At 38.4% G+C, this 21,643-nt stretch overlaps 1 protein-coding gene across 6 annotated transcripts in view; it reads left to right on the forward strand.

The window, feature by feature from the left end:
* Positions 1-6,146: 6,146 nt before the first annotated feature.
* TTC1 (tetratricopeptide repeat domain 1) overlaps positions 6,147-21,643 on the forward strand; it is a 50,470-nt gene continuing 34,973 nt past the window's right edge. For 3 of the 6 annotated variants that reach the window (XR_010380410.1, XR_010380411.1, XM_010992811.3), the window contains exons 1-2: positions 6,147-6,247; positions 7,431-7,793. Coding sequence is in view for 4 of the 6 variants with exons in the window: in XM_010992811.3 (XP_010991113.3) it covers positions 7,461-7,793 (333 nt within the window). In the remaining 2 variants the exon portion in view is untranslated. Of the gene's footprint in view, positions 6,280-7,430; positions 7,794-21,643 lie in introns of all 6 variants that reach the window. The other 3 variants (XM_064484517.1, XM_010992812.3, XM_064484516.1) reach the window with 3 other exon arrangements.

The following is a 21,643-nucleotide window of genomic DNA, read 5'->3' on the forward strand; positions in this document are numbered from 1 at the left end:
TTTAACCTCTCTGAGCATCAGTCTTATCATTTGTAACAATAACACCTATCAATGTCATCCATTTATACAGTATTTGAATGTCTGTTTTGCACCAGGCACTGTGCTGGGCCCTAGGGATTTCACAGCAAAGAAGACAGACAAGCTCTCAATCCTTGTGGCTCTCACAGTCTAGTTGAGAGAGTTATAATAATGGAGTAAATAAATACTCAGGTTGTTACAGATGTGATAAATGATGTGGAGGGGACAGGGTGATGTAATAGAGTCAGCTACTTAAGTGATATTGAGCAAAACCTGCAGAATGAGAATGAGCAAACCACGAGAAGAGCTGTTAATGGCATCAGGCAGAGGGAACGTTGAGCAGAAAGGTCTGGAGATGTGAAAAATATTGTGATTTAGGGACAGAGAATAGTATAGTGTCCAAGAGGGACAGAGGTACAAGACGAGGTCAGAGAGGCGGATAGAGACCATCTCACACAGGCTGTATGGGTCATGGCAGGGAGTTTCAGATTTTATTCCAGTCAGACTGGGAAGCAATAAAAATGGTTAAGACTTGTACAGGACTCATGTGCTTAAAAGATCAGTCTGGTTACTGCATAGTGAGGGGATCATAGGAAACAAGGATGGAAAGTAGGGAGGCCAGGGTTGTCGTAAGGATTACCTACAATGACAGATGGAAACTAATGGTCACAATCCCTGACATGTGTCAGTTCTGTATGAATGTAAAGTTAGCTGTTGTTCTGGAAAATCCAAGCCTGTCTTGTCTGGTACAGAGACACTAGCTTAATGTGGCTGTTGAGTATTTGAAACGTAACTAGTGTAATCATGCAAACCTCATTTTATTTCATCTTAATTAAGTTTACATTTTAAAACTGGTATTTGACTCAGTCATTGGGAAGTATACTTGAAAAACCTGGCTATATGAATCTACTTTTTCAACTGTAGATTTTATGAAATCTGAGTACTAATTCAAGTATTTTTGATGGAAATGTAATGTCCAAATTGAGATGTGTTATAACAGTAAATGCACACATGATCCCAAAGACTCAGTAGGAAAAAGAAAATGTAAAACAGTCTCTTAATAATTTTTGTATTGATTATATGTTCAAATTTTGGACAGATTGGCTTAAATTATTTAAATTAATTTCGCTTATTTTACTATTTTTAATGCTGCTACTAGAAATTTTAAATCATACATTTTACTAAGTCCAAGCTCATATTGCTTGCTGTTTGACAGGCCAGTAAATTGAGAAATAAGTTTTTGGGGCAAGGAACAGTGATTTTATTCGGAAAGCAAGCAGATTGCGAAGGTGGTGGACCAGTGTCCCTAAGAACCAACTTACCGAGTTAGAATTGAGGCTTCTTTTATACTAAAATTGGAGGAAGGATGGCTGTCGCAAACTTCTTGGTGCCTGAATCCTTTGTCCTTGCAGCTGTCTGCTTCGGTCTGGTCACAGTGTTCCTACAAACCTCCAACAAGGCAAATGTTATTCTCTGTTCTGCAACTTTTTAATGGAAAAGTGTTATTCCTTTAAAGGTCAGGTCCTCGAGAATGGGCCATTCCTCCTGTACATTTCAGGCTACAGGCAACATTCTTTCTCATAAGGTCCAGAGCCAACAAGACTAAGCACAGACAACTGAGCACAAAGGTTACAGCTAAAAGAATAGTTTCAATATGGAGTCAGGTTTGTTCTTCTCTATTACACATGTGTGTCTCACTTCCACTGCTGTTGGACATGCTGATCAAACAGAAACAGAAATCTAGAAATTTAAATGCACAGCATGTTAACTCTTGATTATATCTCCTATCACTGATCTCAGTTTGAAGATTAGAACTGGGAAGAAATTAAAAGCAGTGGCATCTTTTAGAAACACTATAGGAATATGGGATCTATGTCTTAATTATATGTTTTATATACTACTCATCCTCAAGGAATTCTTTTGGCATCCCTGATTATTCTTGGATATTGGACCCTGCTTTAGCAAGTTAAGGCACCCCAGCTCTGGGAGGAGGAGCCCAGGGCAGAGAGGATCTCTGGGTGTAAAGCTTTATCCTCGAAGCCAGGCTCAGTAAGCCTTCTGGCATTAATGTATGCCTCTTTGAGCGTGAAAAGGACTGAGTAGTCTAGCATAGATGTAAACCTCTAGCTCCAGGGAGCATCGATTCACAGAGCCTCCCAAAAGTTTAGCACAGTGTGTGTATAATAAGTCACCAGCAGAGGCAGGAGTGATTTCCATCTCTGCCTGCAGGTTCTATAACGTGCTTTAAACTTAAAATACATCTCAAGTTTGTGCCAGGGTCTGTACGAAGTGCTATAGTTTCATCATCCCATTTAAGATTCATGAAACTCTCTAAGGTAGGTTTTAAGGTTCAGTGACTTGTCCAAGATCAGATCACAGAGCTGCTAAGAGGCAGAGGAGGGATTCAAACCCAGGCAGTCTGACACCAGAACGTACATTCTTAACCACCATAATGCACAGCAGTCCCACTGCCATGCCAGTGACCCAAAGGACCCCCCTGGAGTATAAGACTCCTTCTCTTGTACCCTCCATGTCTTCCAGCCATCACCGAGACTTGCTTACCCCTCCCTAGCCCTTGCTCTGCTCCCAGCCCAGAGTTAACTGGCCACAGACCAAGTGGGCAACTGCTTGCTGATTGAGAGATGGGCCCTGTGCCACTAAGAAATCACCTAAATGCTTCCCCCAAAAGAAAAGCAAAGAGTAAATGATTATTTTGCTCCTGTCCTGATTTAGTACTGTACCCCTCGCAGGGTCTAGTATGCTGCCTTGCATTCATTCATTATTCATTCATTCATGTTCAGCTTCCATTCTTTCCACAAACTTAGGCGTTCTGTCCCCTGTCTGGGGGGTATTAATGAAAGTTTCACAAATATTATCACAATTCATAATGTTATTGGTTATCATTAGTACCACTAGTAATAATTAATCAAATTACTACTTGTAATTGATCATAACAGTGGTACTACCGTAATACCTTCATTAATAATAATAATTATGACAATAACAGTAAATATTTGTTGAGCACTTACCATGGTAAGTGCTGTTAATATTAAAGTATTTTTAGGGGGGAAGGTATAGCTCAGTGGTAGAGTGCATGGTCAGCATGCATGAGGTCCTGTGTTCAATCCTCAGTACCTCCATTAAATAAATAAGTAAACAAACAAACAAACAAACAAACTTAGTAACCCCCCGCAAAAAATAATAAAAATTCAAAAAATATATTTTAAAGTATTTTTTTCCTATCTTGAGCACTTCACTTCTCTTCACTGTATGTGTTTTAGATAAGGCATGTTTAATTCTTACAACAATGGTATAAGGAAATGTCAGAAGTCTCAAACTCTCTCTGCAGCTCATCAGAGCACTGAGTTACTCAGTGTTTTGGCCATAAATTTTTGAAAGAGGGTCATTCACCCCTGTGATAACAGGATGTTCAGTGACCCTTTACAACTGTAAACAAGACAGACATGGTCTCTGCCCTGGGAAAGTAACAACAGAACTGCCCTCTAGATGAAAAACATTCTTTTTTTCCTTTTACAGAGTGGTTGTAAGCAAAGAGACAAAATTTCCACGGTTCCAGGAATTGACTGGTGGGTTTGCATCTGTAAAAATTTGTTTCTCGCTTGTGCTCTATAATCTCAGCAACATCCAACTACATGTCTTTCCCCTAAATCCTCCTAATATTTTCATGATGTCCTTCAGCCTCTCCTGTTTGTGTCCTCTTAATGAATTATTCCTCTTTCAACAGCCTAAGTCAAATATCTTATTAGTGAAGACCTACCAAACAGGACCAACTAGATGCTGGTTCTTCTTGGCATAAAAATGAAAGACTGGATTGCTTCTTCCTTTAGGCTCAGTAGAGCCTTTATCCCCCAGCCCAACCCCCTGCACTAGCCTGTAGATTCCTGGGGATGCAGGAGAGCAGGGACTGTGTCTTATCAGGTTTCCCGCCCAGCTGCTGTCACAAGGCCTGTCAAGTATTATTACTGTCTTCACCATTCATTAAACATTATGTGCCAAGTCCTGTGGTCTTTGTCTTCCAGGTTATATCATTTCTATCTCCCAACAAACTTAACAGGGAGGTACCACTGTTACCCATCCTAATATTTACGTATGAGATAAATTTATATATTAAAGCTTAGGAGCATTAAATAATTGGCCCCGAAGTCACATAGCTAGTCAAGTGGCAGAGCCAGATTTAGAATTCAGATAATCCACCTACAGCATTTTCCACCACATGTCACATATAACAAGCATATGATCAATAAAGTTTAGCTATTAGAATTATCACCCAAAGTTGGACAGCTGATAAAGTTAAAAAGCTGATGTTGTAATGAGGTGGGAAGGCCCCTAAGACTGGTGGGATACCCAAGCAGGGCCACTACTTTCCTACCAGCACCCTCTGGTTCCCTGGCCAAGAGGCTCTATCTCACTTTTTGCCTCTGAAAGGGCTTACTTCTAGGAAAATGGAACTTACCCCTAAAATTCTATTGGTTCCCTGAGCTCACTCCTGATTGGTCCATTTCTGTATCTTCTGATTGGTCCATTTGTAGTACTTCATTTGCATGGAGCTCACTCCATGATTGGTTATTTCTTTCAGTCCTAATTGGTCCATTTCCCTCACTCCTGATTGGTTATTTCTCTCCCTCCTGATTGGTCCATTTCTACAAAGCTTGTTCCTAACTGGTCAACTTCTGTTAAACCTTTTTTGCATATGATGTTGCAGAGTGTAAACTGGCAGCCTATAAAAGCCTGTGTGAACCTACAGATGGGGTTCAGAGCTTGGAGTGTTAACTCATCTGGGCCAGCTGGCATAGTGAACCTGAGTTTTCCAACTCTCCGAGTGCTGCTTGTTCTCTTGCCTGGATCCAGGTTGCTGTCACAACTGAGCTGTAACACACATTTCTGCAACAGTAACTTGTTTATTTTATGTATTTATTTATTTACTTACTTAGTTTGCTCTAAAATTTACAGCCTTTCTATCAAACCAGAATTTAACAGGATTTCTTAAAAGTCAGAAGAGGCCTAATCTTTCTGAAGTTCCTGCTGTATTTTTTTAAATTAAGAAATATTAAAAGGTTTCAAAAATTCTGATATATTTTTAATGTTTACTTTTAGTATATTAAAGCTTTTCACTTACACAAAAATGTAACTGTATGCATAACCTCATTTAGACATAAATTCAAAAAGCAAATTTGATATCCTTCCTGAAAAAGCCTTTCCCAGCTATCTCTGCAATAGGTTCTTTGAATTATAGAAAATGAATTAATACTCTGCTGTTGTTGCTGGTTACCTCTCTGGCTACCTTAAGGGGTATCTCAATTCTGTATTCCTAGTGCTCAATGCGTGGGGTCTAATAAACATTCAATAAACACTTCTTGAATGAATCTATAGGCCAGCGCCTTGCTTTTGGTTCCAGGCCCACTTACTCTGAAATATTATGAGAACCACAAAAAGCTTTTATGTGGGTTATACCTATCAATATTTACTGTATTAGAACTGAAAACATTGTAATATTAATTTATTAATTCACTTAAGATAACAATTCACTCATTATATACTAATACAAATAATCCTTTTATAGATAATAACTGTATTTTCCAAAACAATACAGTGAGAAGAGTGGCATTGTTTTACATTTTTGCAAATCTCTGGCTTAATAGAAGACAGATGGATTCTCATAGCTCCTTCTGCGTTCAATTCCTTACGCTACCACAGGACACATAACCTCTGGAAAAATTGACTGTACATTCATGAGAGGAGTATGGAAAAAGCAGATAACAACTTAGTATGGTTATCAACACTGTATTGATCTAGCGATGGACCCGTTGAAAAATACTTTGAGAATCTTTAGAGGAAAAACTGTTTTTGAACGACAAGGTTTAGGCTTCAGGATTCCTCTACATACAGCACATCTATCTTGAGAGAGGTCAGACTGGAGGAGTAAAAAAGGAACACAGTAGAGACAGCCTTTCTCTTTTCCTTTTCTCCTGTGCTGAGTAACGCAGTGTTGCCGTAACCCAAGATGGCAACCGTCGCTCATATTTGAGTCCGTACAATGACGTCACACAGCGACAGCGACGCCCTCTTTCCGTCAGGGTTTCACTACATTTCCCAGGATGCTTTGCCAACAGTGACGCTATTGGTCGGCGCTGACGGAAGAGCGCTTGACTGAGCGGAAGTGAAGAATCTCAGACGCTAGGAAGGTGAGGACGAGAGGAGCTGTGGAGCTGTGAGTAACCCGGTGGGTCCGTTCTTTTGCCGGTGAGGGTCGCAGCTAGAGGAAGAACTGTTGGGAAGCTTGGGGTGGGCCCTCCTTAACCCTGGGGCCTCAGACTCCTGCCTTCTTCCACTGGACCTGGAAGCGGGGAGAAACAAAAAACACTGCTGTGGAGGAGAGGTCTCCGTATTAAAATCTTGGTGTTTTTAAGTTTTCTTGGGACGAGCTGGGGCAAATTGTCGCGACTCAAGGGTCGTTGGCGTGTTTTGTTGCGAGCGGAGAGGCAGGGCTGCTGACGGTGTGACTCAGCTTCTACAGTAGTGGTTCTCAATTGGCTACACATGAAAATCACCTGGGATGCCTTTTTTAAAAATAGTGATGTCCTGGCCGGACGCCGGACCAATAAATCAGTGAGGATAAGACCTGCGCAGCAGTACTTGCTAAAGCGTCCCAGGTGTTAATGCTGTGCAGCCAGGGTTGAAAACCACGCTTTTAGTGGTTGATTTTGACCCTCTCGGGAATCCTGATTAGGGCCACCTGCGTCAGGGCTCCCATTCCGCCGTAACCTACGTGTCGTCTATTACAGGCATTTGGGTGTAATTGATGATTACTCTTCTGGCACAAATTGCATTTTATGTGGGTTATACCTATCAATATTGTTTTAAAATAGATTGTTTTAAAATAGACAGAATTCAGGTAATTAATTCAACAAAAATAAATACAAATGGCCACAAAATGCAAAGACTTTCAGCCTCACTAATAATTTTTATATGCAAATTAAAAATTCTTGACCTTCGTGTGGTGGTGCTGGAAAGACACGCCATAGTTTCTTACTTACCACTTGGCTATTCATTCTGAATAAAGGTTAGGACTGCTTCATTTTTCTTGCCATTGTTTTCGTCTCGGTCTATTTTTTTTGCTACCCCGACAAACTGGGAGCAGTGGAAACTGAAGAGTCACATTAAAATCGGCCTCTTCTGTTGCTTATAAGAAGTTCTGAAAAGGGTATCATTTAAAATTACATTTGGCGTTATTTATGGGCTTATGATAACCTTTATATATACATAATGTATAATTATATATGTAATGAATTCAGTGAAAGGAAGCTGAGGTGTGATTTGAGCTTTGATTCAGAAGTTTGTTCAGGTTTGATAGGTTAGATCCCATTACCTAAAACATGTTTTCTCTTTCCCAGTTTCAGCTTCACCTCCGTCACTGATTGAGCATGGAGGAGAAGTCAAAAAACTGTGGGGTTCCAGAGGATCTGTTTAATGGTTTGAAAGTTACAGATCCCCAGGAAGCGGAGGGTGCTAGCCCTCCAGTTTCTAATGCCGAAGATCACCATTCTCAGAGCAAACTGCTCCAGGATGTTGAGACCCATCCCCAGGAGGACCAGGGAGAAGAGGAGTGCTTTTATGACCCCAGTGCCTCATTTGAGAAGGAGGAACCACGAGTGGATGAGGTTGAAAACAAACCTGAAAATGATGTGAATTCCTCTGAACTAGATGAAGAATATCTAATAGAACTGGAAAAAAACATGCCCGATGAAGAGAAAAAGGTAAATATTTTCTTTATTGTATGTTATCTGCTACATAAACTGCTTCTTCAAGTGAATAAATGTGTCTGATAGTGTTTCATGGACTGCTTCATCTGTGGTAAAGAGTGACTTGCCAATCTTTGACCTTATTGCTTTAATAGAAATGAATATGAGATAAATCAGTAGCCTTGAGTGTTTCTACTTAGCAAAGAAATTTCCCTTTTTTATGTGAATTTTGAGTTCTTATGTTTGTCCTGTGTCATTGCTTCTAACATGTATATATACCTTTTGCCTTTTTTTTTTTTTTTTTGACAATCTTATCTATGGTCGTCTGCTGAAATTCCTGTAGTGAACATTTTTTGGTCAGACTTTAGAACTATGGTATGCTGCCTGCTTTATGTTGATTCTCTGTTAACAAAAAGTGACCGCCTGGATATCCTGGTGGGGATTTGGTTACAGAGAGCAGTGGCTGGGACCTGGATCACTTACATATCATTCTTGAGAAACAGAATTGTGTGTGATAGTGGCTATCATTTGTTAAACATCTATATCGTGCCAGCCACTGAGCTTAAAATGTTACTTGTGTTTTCATTTAATGTTCGCAGCACGTCTACAAGACATAGGCTGTTAGCATTCCCCATAAGAGAACAGATCTTAGAGTAGTAACTTGCCTAAAGTCACGTATCTAATAAATGGCAGAACTAATTCTCAAACTCAGATCTCTGATTCCAAAGTATAATGTAGAACTTAACAAAAACAGCTATCTTCCTACACAGTAGATACATGAATAAAATATACACGATCCTTTGCTTTGCCCTTGCGCAAGTGACTAAGCAAGCCTTCACTTTGGGAGACAGAGGCTTGGTGACCTCCATATATCCTTCCTCCTGATCTCATAAGCAAGGTTGCCTGAAGAGTCACCGTAGTAACTGAGTTTGTCTGCAGAGAACTTGAATGAGGTTTGTAGCTTATGCCTTTGAACAGCTCACACGCCGAAAGGACTGAGATGGTAAATGTGCAGTGTAAGAGTGGGGGATGGGGAGGAAGTGGGAGGTGAGGAGGAGCATCTTGTCTTTGTCCCTCCTTAAGCAATTTTCATTGTCAGATCTGCTGGTTTTAACATGCATGTGTTAGCTTTTGTGCTAGTGTGTGCCACCAGCAGAGAAGGATAAAGGGCAGAAAGGAGCCAAGTTCATAACTACCTTAGCAGAAATGACTCGGAAAATTAAATCAAGTACCATTCAATAACATTAGGGAAACGGTTTTCCAGGAAGTCAGTGTTTGGTTCATTTTTCGTATCACTGGTGCAGGCTTTTTAGAAACATTGATTAAGCATCTGTGTTATAATGTTAGCAATACTGTTCTGATACCTTAATATGTTTTGCCCTGATACAGTGAATTTTTTCCATTGCCATCGGTTTGACAATTGAGTGGTTTGCTTCAAAGTGTTACGTACTCTGCTCCCCATTCTCATTATAGAAGAACTGTTTTTTTCTTTTGGTCTCCTAGCGAGGAAATTCTAAGTTCTATAAATATTTGAATTAATTATTTTGATGCTTATTAATTAAATATTATAAGTAGCATAATACTTTTAAAACTTTTGCTTCCTTTTAAAAATTAGGGTGTCACTTCTATATGATGAAACTGTTTTAAGTTCTAATGTGTTCAGTTCAGAGAGTTTTAACAACTGTATACACTTGTGTCATTCACACCAATTGTAGTATTAGCTATTTTTATGCCGTTTTGATACATATTTTTGTGAAATTACTAGGAAATATGTCTCTTCACATAGGGTTTGGTTTTATAGGTCATCAGGAACAGAGTATCTTTAAGCTTGATTGTTTTAAAATAGACAGAATTCAGGTAATTAATTCAACAAAAATAAATACAAATGGCCACAAAATGCAAAGACTTTCAGCCTCACTAATAATTTTTATATGCAAATTAAAACATTCTGTCTTATTTTGCAGCACAAAGCACTGATCTGATATTGACAAGAAAATGATGTAGGAACTCATGTACTAATATTGGGAGTTTGAATTGCTGCCTCATTTCTATGGGATATAGATATCAGAGTTTTTGTATGAGCATTTCTTTAGATCAGGGCTATCAATAGAACCTTCTGTAGTGATGGAAATGTTCTGTTTTTACACTGTCCAATATGGTAGCCATTGGCTACCACATTTTTAAATCATCTGGCTGTTGAGCAGTTGAAATGTGGCTAATACAGCTGATAAGCTGAATTTTTCAATATTTTAATTTTAGTCACACATGGCTAGTGACTACCATATTGGATGGTACAACTTTAAACTTCTGATTCTCTTCTAGTCATTTACTTTAAGGAAGTTACTAAAGATACATGTAGACATATATCATAGAGATATGTTGCAGAATCATTCATAACTTTGGAAAACTAGAACTAATGGTGAACAAAGGGGAATACTTTAAACATTTTTGGCGTATCTTTGTGGTAGTGTGCAATATAGTCATTAAAAAAAGATAAATCTTAGTATTGACATGGAAATAGGCACATAGTTAAATGAATTAAGCAAGTGTGATAAATGATTTACAATAAATATATATTTGGTGTTTGTCCAGCTCCTGACCTAGAGTTCCTAAAACCTTTGTAATTTCCTAAGTGAGAAAAGGTAAAGGTATATTTTGTTATTCATAACAAGCCCCTTTGAAACGCATCTGAGTTACTGTTAATGAAGTGACTTTTGGAAAGCCCCTAAGGATGAAGTCTAGTTGTCAGAATTTGAAGCTCTCAGCCCCACCCCACTCTATCCCCACCTCTGGTGAGGGGAGAGGGGCTGGAGGTTGAGTTAATCACTGATGACCAATGATTAATCAATTGTGTTTACATAATGAAGTTTCCATTAAAAACCCAGAAGGATGGGGCTCAGAGAGTTTCAGAGTTGGTGAACATATGTGTGTTCTAAGGTGACACATCCAGAGGGCATGGAAGCTCAGTGCCCCTTCCCACATACCTTGCCTTATGCGTCTCTTCGATCAGACTGTTCCTGAGTTATATCCTTTATAATAAAGTGGTAATCTAATAAATAAGCTCTTTTCCTGAATTCTGTGACCCGCTCTAGCAAATTAATTGAACCCAAGGAGGTGGTTATGGGAACCACCAGTATATAGCCCATGGGTCAAGAGCAGAGGTGACAGCAGTAGTGTAGATGGACTTGGAGGACATTATGCTAAGTGAAATAAGTCAGAGAAAGACAAATACTGTATGATATCACTTATATGTGGTATCTAAAAAATATAACACACCAGTGAGTATAAGAATAAAGAGACAGACTCACAGATACAGAGAACTAGTGGTTGTCATTGGGGATAAGGAAGGAGGGAGGGGCAAGATAGGGGTAGGGGATTAAGAAGTACACACTATTATGTATAAAATAAATAAGCTACGGAGGTATATTGTACAACACAGAATATAGCCAATATTTTATAGTAACTATAAATGGACTATAACCTTTAAAAATTGTGAATCACTGTGTTGGACACCTTCTATATAACTTACATAATATTGTACATCAACTTATATAATACTGTACATCAACTGTACTTGAATAAAAAAGAAAAAATATATAAACCAAAAAAAAAAGAGGCGAGACCCTGGACTTGCAGTTGGCATCTGAAGTGGGGATGGGGCCAGACGTGTGGGACTGAGCCTCAACCTGTGGGATCTGACACTGTCTCCAGGTAGATTGTATCAGAATTGAGTTAAATGGTAGTTCACCAGCTAGTGTCCCCTGTGGAGCTGGAATTGCTTGGTGTGGGGGAAACTTCCATACATCTGGTCACAGAAGTGTTCAGAGTAAGTATTGAGAGTAGAGGAGACACAGAGATGTTGTCCCTTTACAGCATATTATAAAAGTGACAATTCCTTTTAAGTTAAAAACCTATATGAAAACACGTTTATACATGAAAGTTTAGAAGGAGAGACACCAAATTATAAAAAGTGAGTAGCTTTGTGGAGTGTGATTATTGGGCAATTTTTACTTATATTTAATACAATTTTGTAACATTTGCCTTTTTTATAGTAAGCATGTGATACATTTATAATTAACAACAAAAGAAGTTATTACAGTTTGAGAATATAAATAAATAAAAATGAATTCTTTACAACCAGGCTGGACTTTTTGCTAAAAAAAGCACATAAAGCTGACCTTTGAGGATTCAGGAAAGATTTGCTGTCGTAGGGTCTGTATTGCTAAATGTACCTAGTATCAATAGCTAAATTCTGTTATTCAACCTGACTTGACTTGCCCCGTGGCTTAGAAGATAATCCGGCCACAAGTGGGTGCCAGCTCTCAGCAGAACTCGTAAATCAAGGATGATGGAAGAGGAAGGCAGTTATGATTTGGTTGAGACATCTCTTAAGGAAAGCACTGTGTATATGTGTGTGTGTGTTTCAGCAGCAGTCTTAACTATTTGTGAAAACTTAAATGTAGACTTGACTACCCAGAGGAATGGGGTTTTATCTAAAATTTGACGTGTACTAGATCTGCAGAGGAAATAAGTGATTCTTAAAGCTTGGCTGAGGTGGCACACCTGGTAGCAGATGAGGATTATTGCTGTAATAATGTTGTGATACAAAGATGCTTGTAGTTTTTGTTGGTGTATAGTTGCTCACAGTATCCTCTTAGATGCTTATAGTTTGGGGACATACAGAATATACTGCACTGTGGGCTGCTTGCCAAAGTGGAGCTCTGAGGCCACACGCATAAGTTCTCTCGGTTCTTGTGCACACGCTGAAGTTTGAGGACCACTGTCATAGGGCCTTGTGCACAGTCTTCCTTCAGTAACTGAATAAGGTTATCTCTTCCCTGAGGGCCAGTAATTGGTCTTACAAGTTACAGAAATCTTGTCTCATTCATTTATTCAGGAAATGTTTGGGTTTCTTCCACATGCCAGGCATTGTTTGAGGCACTTAGGAATACAGTGGTGAAGAAGACGGGATTTCTCATCTCTCATAGGTATATTCTAATTGGGAGGTATGGGGTAAAATGATAAGATGAAGTGATGAAGGGGTGGGAGTCGGAAGGATCAGGAGGACCATTTTAAACTGATTGGTCGGGAAGGACTTGTCTGGGGAGGTGGCATTTCTGCAAAGACTTGGGGGGAAAAAGGAGTCAAATGTGTGAGGATCTGAGAGGGAAGTGTTCCTTACAAGGGGAGCAGTTAGTCTAAAGGCCCTAAGGTAGCTACAAGCTTGGTGTATTCTTGGCCTACAGGGAGTGGAGGGGCCAGTAGCTGGAGCACAGTGATTATGGAAGAGAGTAGGGCGATGTAATAGGAGGGTCTGATGATGGACCACTTTGTGAGCCATGGGAAGGAATTTGAAGTTTCTTCCAAGTGCAGTAGGAAACAGATGGGTAATTTTAAGCCAGAGTAGAGATGGAATAAAATATTTACATTTTGTTGAGTTTTCTGGTTGTGGGGCAGAGAATGAAGGGTGTGGGGCAGGGGTGGTGCAGAGCATTGAGACCAGTTAGGGCCTAATCCGGTATCCTGGGCAAAGAGGATAGTAGCTTGAACTGTGGATCAAGTGAAGAGAAATGAATGATTTCAGATATATTCTGGAGGTGGAGTTGGCATACTGGTGGATTCAATTGGGAGGGCTGGTGTGAGAAATTAGCTTGATTCCTTGGCTTCACGTACTGGGTAGATGGTGATGCCCTTTATGAATACAGAGAAGATGGAGGGGCTTTGAGTACTTCGGGGATGTGGTGATTTAATTCTTGCCTGCATATGAAAAAGATTTGTAAGGCCAAATGGAAATTTTGTTATTTTGATGGGTTTGCTCCCTGGTGCCAGTTGTTTGCACACAGCATTCATTTACAAATAGATACATACATAGATCCATTTAAGCAAGGGATATAGAAGTCTGTTGCTTGGTGAACTTGGACTCAGAGCACATAGTTAATGGGATTTTAAAACATTTTCCTTGGGTTCTGAAACTGAAAAGGATTGATCTTTCCTTTAACACTGTTTAACCTCCAGCCAAGAGCCACCATTGAAGTACTGGTTTAGAACCGAAGTTCTCTTATCAAGTCTTCCCTAGTTCTCTCATTTTTCTTAAATCCCACATTTCTTGATCCTTTTGATTTCCATGTTTCTGCTACCTCACTGCATTATTTTCATAATCATATCAGTGTAACAGTGGGCATGTTTGCAGGGAACAATTCTCTTGTTGCTTCTAGAAAGTTTTCAGTAACTTTTCTGTAGTGGCCTGCATATTCTTATAATTAACTTCATGAGAAAACCCTTTCTGATTTGTTGTTTACCTTTTATTTCCTTTCTAATGGGCATCCTTTTGAACTAAGGTTCCCATATTTACTAATTTCTTAAAAGAGTTTTAACAGTATTGGATTTAAAATGAATGCTTCTGACAAGGAATTAAATAAAATCCTAGAATTTAACAGCTGGAAGGGCCTTAGATTTCTGATGCTGAGTTTAAACCAGGGAGGTAAGGGTTGTTTACTCTAAAACATTTGGGAGTTATTTGCTGATGATATGGTTAAAGTAGCATTCAGTGTTTCCTGTGTTTATTAAGGAAGATCTCTTTGTGTAGATCAGTGGTTCTCAAACTTTATTGTGGCTAAGAATCACAGGAAACTTACCGTACAAATCCCTGGGAAGTGTCTGATACCACAGACTTGAGAAGTGGCAGCCAGAAATCTGCTTTGTTAACAAGTATCTCCAGGTCATTTTTTTTTTTTTCATTGAAGTGTAGTTGATTCTAAAATACTGTGTTAGTTTCAGGTACAGCATAGTGATTCAGCTATTTTTTTTTCCTGATTATATTCCATTATAGGTTATTGCAAGATATTGACTATAATTCCCTATGCTCTGCAGTAAATCCTTGTTGCTTATCTCCCAGGTCATTTTGGTGTGGGTAGAACTGTGGCCGCAATTTGGGAAGCAGACAGCTAGACTGACACAGGTGACTAAGCTCCCGAAACAAGAAGTATTGGCTAACCAGTGTACTGACTGCATCCAGCATCAAAAGATGAGCTTACTAACGGGATGTTTTCTTTTACTGTGATCTGTGCTCAAGGTCAGAAAAAGAAAAAAATGACTTTTGGGGCAGAATTTAAACAGTACCAAAATAAGGAAATTTATTTCTATTAAATTGAGTTTTGGAAAATGGAATTTTCTGAGTTAAGAAACAAAGTATTTCCATGATCAGTTATCTTTCCTCAGAATGATAAGATTTAGTGAGAGTCAGGTTCTGGCTACAGCTTAAATCTAGAGCTCCACCCTCCCAGCTCCAAGCCAACTTCTGAAAAAAGTGACTCGTGGAAAGAGTGAATATGTCTGTATGTATAAAGCAAATGATGTCTGATTTGAAAGAAAACAAAACTGAAGCTTTGGTTCCCTTTTTAATGGTAATTCCCTTCAGAATCATTTGTATGACTGGTGTCTCTAACCCTTTCGGTGTGTAGTTTTCTTAGCACACCTAGGTAGGACTGAAGCAGAAAGTTTTGTTGGATGTGCTTCCATTTTTCAGCCCTTTAGCAAGTAATGCAGTTTTTCAAAATCCTCCTTTTTACTCAGATGTGATTGAGTTCTGCCTGCTGTGCTTGACTTAAAAGTTTGTGCTGTTTTATATTGTTGCAATTACTTTACAAAGCTGCAGGGGGAAGCAGAGAGCTACTGATAGATTTACAATATGGAGATTAACTTGGTGATGTGAACCTCTTGGTTTTCTCCTGTTGTCTGTTAAACACATGCTTACTATAGAATTATTTAATTAAGATTTTTTTTTAATTTACTTAATGCAAGTTTGTATCATTTAACAATGAAAGAAGGGTCATACAGTTGTAAGCTCCAAGTCAAGTGTGTTTATGTTGTGTTCACTGACCTAAAGTATAGGGAATGTCCCTGGCCAGCTGTTGCACTGAGAGGGTCAGGGTCTTTGGTGGTGAGTGGTTTTTTATGATTAGTAAGGGAATGAAGGAGCACCTTCTGACACTTACCAAGTTACAGCAGTATTTAAAGTTGTTTCAGTTGGAGTTCTCTAGAATTTTGAGTCATAGTTAGAAAGCCATTCTCCACATTGAGGTCAAAGAGGTATTCACCTGTTTTCTTCTAGTACTTACATGGTTTCACTTTTTACATTTAGGTCTGCAATCCTCTTGGAGTGTGTTTTTGTGTATGGTGTGACATAGCAATCTAATTTTTTCTTCTTCCAAATGACTGCAATTTATCCCAGCACCATTTGTAACAGTCCATCTTTGCATCAATGATCTAGTGAAATTTTAGTATCAACTAAGACCAAATTTATATCCTTTCCCAAATGCTCATCTTCTTCCTGTTTTTCAGATTATCAGATATATATTTATAGTGGCATTATTTATCAAAACAAAGAACCTCATTTAGACAAGGTTGGATCACCAAAGATTTGAATGGTAATCAAATTTTTAAATAACTGGAGAACTGTTTAGTTTAAAAGTATAGAAGCATGCTGTTGAGATGGTTTTCTGCGGTATAATATTTCAGTTTCATCTTTAAGAGTACATTTCCTCCATGTGATGGGGGAACTTCTGCATTTTACTCTATAATCCAAGAAATTAATTTCCTGGAAAATAGAATAAAAGACCTTGAGCATCCCTGTATTTGTGAGGGCAAAGAGTAGGTTTTAAACACTTGCAAATTGAATTCATACACCTGCAGGGAACCCATTTTGCTAACTCAGTGGAAAATGGCCTTGGATTAACTGTAGAATAAAAACCCAAGAACTGTGATGCAAGTCCCTGATTCAGTGAGGCAGAGGTTATTTTTAACGTAGGTCTCAAAATGACTATGGATCAGATCTCTGGGACTCAGTGACATGTTCTGGAGGAGTGTCATCCTCTTTTCAAGTGCCTTAAATTCTTGGTAGCAAGAGAATTTAAAAAATGACGTTTTCTTTAAGACCGAAGCATATGAGCTCTGTGCTTACTACCTTTTTACAGGAGTTCCTGTGTCTTGCTCACTTACTTCTTCCTGCAAACAATTCTTTATTTCCATACCTGTGGAAGACAATATAGTCTTGCGATTAAGAGCATGAAAGGTTAGACAACTCTGTCCCAGCTTGGTGCGAAATGGGATAATAATAGTACCTATCTCACAAAGTTATTGTGAGGATTAAATGACTAGCACATAAAAGCAATCAGAAAGTGTTAGTTATAACTAAGTCAGAAATCAACACTGAGTGTAGACTGCGAAATGCTTAGGGGTCTGGAACCTTGAAGATCTCTTGAGAGTCAGTTCTGGACACATTTTTTCCCCAACGTGGTAAGCATAAATGGATATTACAATTTTTTGGAAGCGTACTAACCTCAGTCAGTTATCTATAAATTATCCTTCAAGTTAATTCATGGACAGTAGATTGAGTGCTTGGGGATATGGGGTTGGGGTGCGAGAGAGGGTGTTACAGATTTGGAAGGGGCACATGAGAAACTTCTGAGGTTCTGGCAGTTTGTTCTCTTTCTTAATCTTAGTAATTATATGGATGTATATTTTACAGCAATGTGTTAGGCTATACTTTGTTTTGTGTATATTTCTCCATATTTATTTCTATCAGTTTCTGATAGTGAGATACTGAAATTTTTAACAATTGAATGGTGGATTATTTTTCTCCTTTGAATTCTTTTTCTGTATGTATTTTATAACTCTGCTGTTAGGTACATTTACATTTATTGCTATTATGTTTTCTTGATTTATTGATTCCTTTATTATCATGAAATCATTCCTTTTTTGTCTCTAGTAATATTTCTTGTGTTAAAAACTTTTTTCTGATACTTCTATAGGCATCGGTATAGACTAAATGTTTTCATCCCCCCCAGAATTTGTATCTTAAAAACTAACTCCCAATGTGATAGTATCAAGAGATGGAGCCTTTGGGAATAATTAGGTCATGAGGGTGGAACACTCATAAATGGGGTTAGTGCCCTAATAAGAGACCAAAAAAACTTCCCTTGGCCGTTCTGTCATGTGACGTTAAAGCAAGAAGACTCTTATGATCCAGGAAGCAGGCCCTCACTAGACACTGAATCTGCCAGTGCCTTGATCTTGGACTTTCAGAACTGTTAGAAATAAATGTTGGTTATAAGCTACCCAATCTGTGGTACTTTTGTGGTAACAGCCCAAACTGACTAAGACAGCCACTCTCCTCTCGTATGGTGGTTATTTGCATGATACGTATTTTCCATCCTTTTCCTTTCAACCTGTTTGTGTCTTTGAATCTAAAGTGTGTCTTATAGACAGCATATGGTTGAATCTTAAATCCAGTCTGACAGTCTCTGCCATTTGATTGGGGTGTTTAGTCCATTCACATTTAATGTGCTTATTGACGTGGTTGAATTTATTACATCAGCCATATTGTCTTCCATATGTTCCATGTCTTTTTTATTCCTGTTTCTTTTATTGCCTTCTTTTGTGTTAGATAATTTTTTTAGTGTACCATTTTAACATTTCTAATTTTTCAACTGTTTCTTAGCTAAATTTTTTTGTGGCTGCTGTATGGATTACATTATACATCTTATTACAGTCTATTTTAGTTTAATTTGATGTAATTCTAGGGGAAGATAGAAACTTTGCTTCAGTATAGCTCCATTTCCTCCCCATTCCTTTGTGCTACCATTGTCATAAACATTATATCAAAATATTTTGTAAACCCAATCATGTAGTGTTATAATTGTTATTTTATATAATCTTTGAAATTAAAAGAAGGGAGAAAATAATATATTTATAGAGCCTTTGATGTATTTACCATTTCTAATGCTGTTCATTTCTTCGTATAGATTTACCATCTGGTGTCATCTTTCAGTCCAAAGGACTTCCTTTAGTGTATCTTGTAAGGCAAGTTTGGTAGCAGTAAATTCTCCGTCTTCATCTCTGAATGTCTTTATTTTGCCTTCATTTTGCAGTATGGTTTTGCTAAATATCTACTTCTTGGTTGACGGTCTGTTTTTCTTTCACCATTTTGAATATGTCATTACACAGCCCCTGACCTTCATTGTTTTTGGTAAGAAACTAGATATTAATAGTTCTGTTGTTCCATTATACATGGTAAGTTTTTTTTAACTTTTTTTATTGAGTTATAGTCATTTTACAATGTTGTGTCAAATTCCAGTGTAGAGCGCAATTTACATACATTCGTTGTCACATTCTTTTTCACTGTGAGCTACCACAAGATCTTGTATATATATTTCCCTGTGCTATACAGTATAATCTTGTTTCCTGATAAGTTGTCTTTATCTTGTTGCTTTCAGATTTTCTCTTTGTCTTTGAACAGTTTGACTCTGGTGTCTCTAGATTTGGATCTATGTGTTTGGGTTCACTGAGTTTCTTGGATCTGTCAGTTAACATTTTTTATCACAATTTTAAGATTTTCTGTGATTATTTTTTCAAATATTTTTTCTCTTTCTCTTCTTCTGGGACACTCATCCCATATATTGTAAAGGGTCTGTTCATTTTTTTCCCATCTTTTTTCTGCTCTTTGTTCTTCACATTGGTTGTCTGTTGCTCGAACTTCAAGTTTACTTATTTTTCATGCCAATTTGAATATGCTGTTGAGCCTGTCTATGAATTTTTCATTTCAGTTAGTGAACTTTTCAACTTTTTAAATTTTGTTTTTCCTTTTAGATAATATGTGTCCCTTTTTTGTGGTTCTCTGTTTTTTAATCATCGTCTTCATGCTCTCATTTAAGCCTTTAAAGACATTGCTTTTAGTTCTTTCAACAAATTTAGTCACTTTTGAGTCTGTTAGATCTCATATCTGTGTTTACTCAGGTGTTTCTATTGACCACTTTTTTTTTCTGATTATGGGTGAACTATTCCTGTCTCTTTGCATGTCTTATAATTTTTTGTTGAAACTGAGCATATTAAGTAATATTGTAGCAGCTCTGACCTCCACCCCATGCTCACCCCCCAGATAGTTTCTGTTGCTGTTTTGCCTGTCTGCTCCTTTGTTTAGTAATTTACCTGTATTGGAGTTCGAGTTTTTTGAGCTTGAGCCGGCCATTCTCCTTGCTTGGCCTTGTAATAAATCTTTCTCTGCTCTAAAAAAATGTTGTTGTTGTTGTTGTTGTTGTTGTTGTTGTTGTTGTTGTTGTTATTTGCCTGTACTTAAGCTGTGCAATTCATTTCCTCTGGGATATGTGGCCACTGATGGCTCTGCTCAGTTGGGTTTTGTTTTTGTTCTTGTTTTTATTTTTAAGTCTGGCTTTCTTGGGGTTGCTTCTGTTTCTGCACAACTTAGTGGTCATCCAGTAACTGGTCAGAGATTTATGTTCGAATACTTCAAATCGATAAGGCTCCTACCTCCTGTCAGTGGATCTGTGTGTGGGTGTAAAAGTATATTCCAAGTTCAGATAGTTTTCAAGTCTGCCCCAACTGAACCCTCTTGTGTCTCCCCTGCACACAGCCTCCTGATAGAACAGGATGTGTTGAATAATTTCAGTCTTCTCCATCCTTTCCAAGTGTGCACAAGAACTCCAGTCAGCCCAGGAAATTTGAAGAGCTTAGCAAGTGCCTCGATGACTGTCTCTTTTTATATCTCCCTGTTACATAGTTCTGTCTAGTCCATGGGTCCATTACTTGCCCAACCAGGGCCTCAGCCACAGATTAGTAGAACCCCTGACCTTCCCCATTTGCTTGCCACTCAGATTGCAGCACCCCTGGGCATGGGTTATTTCACCCTCTTAGAATCAAGTCAGCCTCGTCCAGCCGTGAACCCGCTGGTTATTCACAGCCTGCCTTGCTGGGTTAGAATTACAGCATTGAATGGTGAGAAGAAGCGGTCTCTAGCAAGTACGCCACAGATTTCCATGGTTATCTCCTCATGCTCAGTAGTTTTTCATGAATAACGATAACTCACTTTTTTATAAACCTTTAGTCAGTTTCCAGGACTCTGAAATAGTTGTTTTTGATCTTTTTGTCCAGCTTCATAGTGGCTTTTAGGTTAGAGGATTTGGCAGCCTCCTCATTTAGCCACATCAGAAGTCCCACCTAGTATTGAGTTTTGAACTGTGTAAATATTCTACATGTTCAGATATTTAAATTAGAGAGGATAAGGAAAATTAAGCCTTAAAATGGATTACAGACAGAAAAAAATTAATGGATCTGTTATCAGATTGATTCCATATTAACATAACTGTATCCAATTGATTACATAGAGAAGATAATTCCAATAACTTCGGACATAGTACTCTGGCTGTACACCCTTAGTAGGTTATATTGTAAAGTCAGAAAGAACTGCAGTAAAATCTTGAACTTTACATTGTAGGTTATAGGTAGTGATATTCATGTAGTAATTTTGAAACCTTTTTGTTTATTATAGAATAGAGCAAAGGAGAAAATATATTGCCATGACTGGGAACCAGTTTTTACTGTGGGAGTTGGCGTGGTTTTCACTTTCATGAATACGTATATACAAGATTTGACTTGTATGTTATTTTCTGACTTCTGTGGTTTTTGTTTTGCTTTGCTTTGTTTTTTTTTTTTTAAGATGTATTTCCACGGATATCTTCGCTGAGAGGGCCTAAAACCAGTGACTCCTTAGTAACAGTGAACATACTGGCACCTAGACCTTGGTTTCTAAATACCATTCCCCACTGAAAGAATCCAGGACTCCTTGGAGAAAGCTGACTCCAGGTCCAAGGAAAGCAGACTAGAAAGTATTGCACCTGAAATATAACGTACACCTGTAGCAAAGCCCGCCCTTAGTGGGACAGATCCAGGCAAAGGTTTATGCAGATCCTGGAAGTGAGCTAAGTAGACTTAGGCAGGAAATCTGGAGCACAGTCTAAAAGGGCCCCATGGGAGGAAGGGTGCAGTCAGAAGAGGACCTTGACGGGGCCCTC

This window comes from Camelus dromedarius, chromosome 3, assembly GCF_036321535.1.
Source record: "Camelus dromedarius isolate mCamDro1 chromosome 3, mCamDro1.pat, whole genome shotgun sequence".
In the NCBI taxonomy this organism is placed as follows: Eukaryota; Metazoa; Chordata; class Mammalia; order Artiodactyla; family Camelidae; genus Camelus; species Camelus dromedarius.